General features: G+C 40.3%; 1 protein-coding gene across 1 annotated transcript; it reads left to right on the top strand.

Moving 5' to 3' along the window:
- Positions 1 to 269: 269 nt before the first annotated feature.
- Positions 270 to 2,988, top strand: LOC103072469 (leucine-rich repeat-containing protein PRAME-like). Its single transcript, XM_007451234.1, has 3 exons — positions 270 to 559; positions 999 to 1,598; positions 2,430 to 2,988. The coding sequence occupies exons 1-3, from the start codon at positions 270 to 272 to the stop codon at positions 2,986 to 2,988; spliced, it is 1,449 nt and encodes a 482-aa protein (XP_007451296.1).
- The last annotated feature ends 2,187 nt before the right edge of the window (positions 2,989 to 5,175 follow it).

Consider the following 5,175-nt stretch of genomic DNA (forward strand, 5'->3'; position numbering starts at 1 on the left):
GTTTCTAATGGCATTTTATCTCATGGAAGGTGTGTGTGTGTGTGTGTGTGTGTGTGCGTGCGTGTGTCTACATGTATTTAATTAAATATACACACAAGTCCATTTTCATTCTATTCCTATACTAGAGGTCACTTGGGTTGGCCCTATGATTCACCACATACTTATTCAATAAGTAATTTGTCCATAGCTAACCCTGGAAGCACACAAGTGACTATAGATACGTTCTCAGGATTTCTAAAAATTCTCCACTCTGAAGCAGGTTTTTGAAGATGGACCAAAAGACCACAGTCACCCTCCTTGAGCTTGCTGCAAAGAGTCTGCTGAATTATGAGCCTGCAGCTATCCATGCCCTGGACGAAATCCCAAGAGACCTCTTTGTTCCATTGTTCAACGCTGCCTTCTCCGGTGGGTATAAGACGATAGTAAAGGCAATGGTGAGGGTTTGGCCTTTTCACTGTCTCCATATTGGGTCATTGAACACACGGGAATCATACTATGACATCTTGGAAGCCATGATTGATGGTCTGCAAATCCTCCCTGCCCAGAACTCTTCCTCTTGGTAAGACTATGACCAGCAGAGACACAGGGAGTCAGCAGGAGTGTATGCTGTAGCCTGGGGCAGGGGAATACCTAACGGTCTCCCAACAGTAGCCAGTGGTGAATACTGCAGTCTTTGCAGAGCTGTCAGTCCTTCGGGACTCTGTTGCCTAATAGCGTTGGGTATAGAATAGAGCTGTTTGAGTATACTATGAATGGATTTGAGTGCGATTACACAGAAGTGGAATATGGACATTGAGACAGGGAAAGACGGGAGGTGAAGGAGGGGGTGGGGAAAGGATGAAAGACGCTGCATTTGTGTGGAAAGAACTTCTTGGTGAATGGCAATGAAGTGAAAACCAGGGTTAAAGTGTTCTGTCCCTGCTTCTCATCATTGATCTTGCTGGGTTATATTAAAATCAGCTATCTCTCATGTGTTCTGTCTCTTCCTTTCCTTACAGGGGGCCCAAACTGAGGATCCTAGATTTAAGGAGTGATCTGATCTGTAAGACAATATGCTCTGAGATTGGGACCGCATTCCCTTTCTGTTTTCAGTCATGCATTTACTCTCAGCACTCTATCCTTAAGATAGAAGCTCAGCGTAGAGTCAGGTGCCTCGGGATTGGTAATTCTGGGTCTGAGCCTCAGTCAGCTCAGGAACCCATGGAATTACTAGTGGATATTTCCCTCGATAGTACCTTGAGAACAGAGCAATTCCTCTCTTTCCTTTGTAGTAAAATTCAGCAGAATGTTGGGTCCTTGCACGTCTGCTGCAGAGATTTGCAAATCGATAGAATGTCTGGGCACAAAAGTATCCTGCAGTTTCTGGATCTGGGGTGCATTGAGAACCTAGAAATGGATCAGGTTAATCTGAGTGAAGTCATCACCCTTTTGGCTCGGGTGATCCACCTGAGCAGCCTTACTCTGTGTTACATCCCCTTTAAATTTTATAAGAGAAGGAACTTCAGATCTTTTCTCCTCTGCCTTGGGTGGCTGGACGATCTCCAAGAGCTCAGCTTGTCTTTCTTCTGCCCCACAGATCAACTGCACAAACTGCTCAGGTGAGGGGGTTGGGAGGAACCTGGGTTCCCTGATCACCTCATTGTTAACACAGAAGAGACCATGCTTGGATCTTCCTAAGCTCCTTGTAACCCATTCTCTTTTTCCCTCAGCATAGGCACTGCTGGGAGTTTGAACCTAGCTGGGAGAGAGAGGGGTACCTTATGTTGAGCAGCAGATGAGGTTAGAAAAGGAAGCTGTGCTCATTCATTCATTCGTTCATTCAGTGACCGTGGGCAGACCCTAAAAGATGTCTGTAAATATATTGGTGAAAGTCTCAGTCCTTCTCCTATTGGATTTTACAGCTCTCTAGAGAGGAAGGGGAGGCATTCAGATGGAGAAACATTAAGCTATAGGACTAATGCACATGCCCATGGATGGGCCCCAATTGTTAACACTAACAGATAATTTTGCTCCTGTATTTCCCCCCAGGCTTACACCCTGAATGGAGAGCTTGTCATCTGGGTACTAGTCAAAGGAAACCCTCAGTTGGCTGCTTTCCCAGACCCATCCGCACCAAATAAGTGAATCAGATCCAACACTGATTATGTCGTATATACTAAGTGCATGCAATTTCTTCACTTAATCTTTCCTGCAGTTCTGTATAATAATTACTACTGTGTACGTTTGTGAGATTAACACCCTGTACCTCAGAGTGGTAAAGTAACTTTCTCAGGGTCACAAATCTATAAAGTCTGACCCCATGGTCCACAATGTTAACCACCTGTTGCAAACCATGAACACAGTAGTTTATTCTAGAGCCTTAGGTACCTAAAATTTGGGGCTCATTGCCCTCATTCTTCTGAAGTAACCTTACTTTTTTATCTCTATAGAGTTGTGCCACCTCAGTTGGATACACCGTATCTACCTTTCTGTAGCCTTTCTAACAGAGATGTCACTGTTCTGTCCCAGAGCTCTCAGGCCACCCACCTAAGGGCATTGAGTCTCAGTAACAACCAGACATTCCCAGAAGTTTATGAGCCCTTCCAGACTCTGCTGGAGAAGGTCTCAAGCACCCTGCAACATCTGGAGATAAACAATTGTATGATAACTGATTCTACTCTTTCTGTCATCCTCCCAGCCCTGAGACACTGTACCCACCTCCGTGTCCTTAGCTTTGCCTTCAATCCCATTACAATGCCTGTGCTCAGGAGCCTTCTGCAGCACTTGACATCCTTGATGAAGCTGAAGTATGTGATTTATCCTGTCCCTGTCCATTGCTACGAGGAATGGATTTTTCATGACCGTTTGGACCGACAGAAACTTGCTGAAGTTCAGGCTCAGTTGGAAGCGATGCTGCACGGGGCACAGCGGAACGACATGAAATGGGCCACTGTTCAGAGTGATTTCCACAGTACAGGGAGGTGTTTCAACACTGATGTGTGGCCATGAAAGCGTTCACTTTTTTTTTTTTTTTTTTTTGCCTGAAACCCAAGTTTGTTGAAACACATATATAAAGTTCTACTGTTCTAGAAAACTGGGGTTAGGAACACTGGATATGTAAACTGATCTCTATAAAAGAGGAACCTTAAAACGGAAATAGAGGAATTTGAAAGGTCTGCTGGATCTCTTGCCCACTGCCCTCTACATTTTCTGGTTACTAACCACAGTGTTGGGTATGTGACGTAAGCTGACCCAGTCATGGTACATCATTTCCTTATCCACACTGATTGGTTCACTTATCCATTTATGGGCACTTGACACAAGTCAAATCAATTGAAACTCTTCCTAGAGGTGGTAGTTGTTGAATAATTTTACCCTCTAGGGACCAGCAAACTTCTTGTGTTTCTGATTACCTCAGGTGGCTTATGAGAAACCATATGCAACTAAAAGGAAACAAACACTATGTCCACTACCTACTGGTATCTTCATCAGCTTATTGCTACCTGATTTCCCAGGTCTCACACCCCTGGCTCAGTTATTCCTTATTCCACACACATTCACCAAGTATCTGTTATGATTTAGGTACTTTTCCAGGTGCTAAGAAAGATAAAGTCCCTGATCTCACTCAGAGTGTAGACATTCCTATGATTTATCAGTTTCTCTACTCTTTCTTAGAGGACTTGGGAAATTATTTATTCCCCCATAACACAGTATTTTTTTCACTTTTTCCCCTTACTTAGTATGCTCAAATGATAATGGCCTCTTTATGGTGTTGGGTAGCTGCTCAGGGCTCAGGTCATGGCTCAAATGTTATGTCCTCAGATAGGTTTTCTATTACTTCCCCATTTAAGTAGATTTATTCTGCGGTTGCTTTTTCTTAAGGTACCATGTACATTTCCTTCATGGTATACATTGTTGCATATGTATTTGCTCCCTCTGCCCTTCCACTAGAGTTGCACTGCTCAGTATGGTGCACACTAAGTATATATGGTTTCTGAACTCTAGAAATTTGGCTACTCTCAAATGTGAAGTAACCTAGGTGTTGAATGCACACTGTGTATCCAAGAGTTAGTAGGAAACAAAGAATGAAGAATAACTAATTTCCAATTTACGTGTATTGTTTAAATTTTGAAATGATAGCCTACTGCATATCAAAGACTGTAAAGATAAAAGAATGTAAATTAAATTCTTTATATACTTATGTGTTAAAATGATAGCATTGTATTTCAAAGACTTAGTAAAAAAATGTTATAATAATTACCTGTTTATATGTTTACATATCAACGTGATAAAACATTGCATTCCAAAGACTAATTGAGAGAAAATAAAGTTAATTAATAGGTTGTTCCTACTTTTTATATGTTGAAATGGTAACATAGAAAATGTCAACAATCTGATAACAGAAAAGAATGGAAAAATAATTAGTATTTTGTGTATAGTGTTTCCTTGTTGAAATGAAAACAGATTGCATTTTCATTGTTAAAATGAAAACATATTGTAGTTTAAAGACTTAGTAAGAAAGAAGAATGTAAAAGTAATGAATGTTGTTTACACTATTTCCTTGTTGAAATGATAACACACACATTTTAAAGACTCAGTAAAAAATGTTTTACAATTATTTTTTCTTATTGCTTACATGTTAAGTGATAAACTGCATTTCAAAAACAGACAAAATAATGTAAAACTTAATTAATAATTAATAAAAATAGTTAATAACTTGTTGTTACCTCCATTTTGCTACTGCATTTCTGACTTAGAAAGATAAACATGTTAAATGAATTGTATATGTTGTTGCTTTATTGAAATGATAACACATGGCATTTCAAAGACATCATAAAATAAGAATGCAACAAGGCCACCAATAACCTGACACCAAAGCCAGACAAAGACACTACAGAAAAGGGAAATGAGAGGGCAATATCTTTGATTAATACAAATGAAAAGGTCCTGGACAAAATATTAGCAAAACAAATCCAACAATATATCAAAAGGACCATACACCATAAATCACGTAGGATTTATTCCAGGGTCACAAGGATGATTCAACATTTGCAAATCAATCAGTGTGAGACACCACATCAACAAAATGAAAGGTAAAAATCACATGATTATCTCAAAAGACACAGGAAACTCTATTGACACAATTGAACATCCATTCATGACAACAACTCTCAACAAAGTGTGTATAGAGGGAAC

Source organism: Lipotes vexillifer, unplaced genomic scaffold (genome assembly GCF_000442215.2).
Source record: "Lipotes vexillifer unplaced genomic scaffold, Lipotes_vexillifer_v1.1 scaffold609, whole genome shotgun sequence".
Taxonomy (NCBI): Eukaryota; Metazoa; Chordata; class Mammalia; order Artiodactyla; family Lipotidae; genus Lipotes; species Lipotes vexillifer.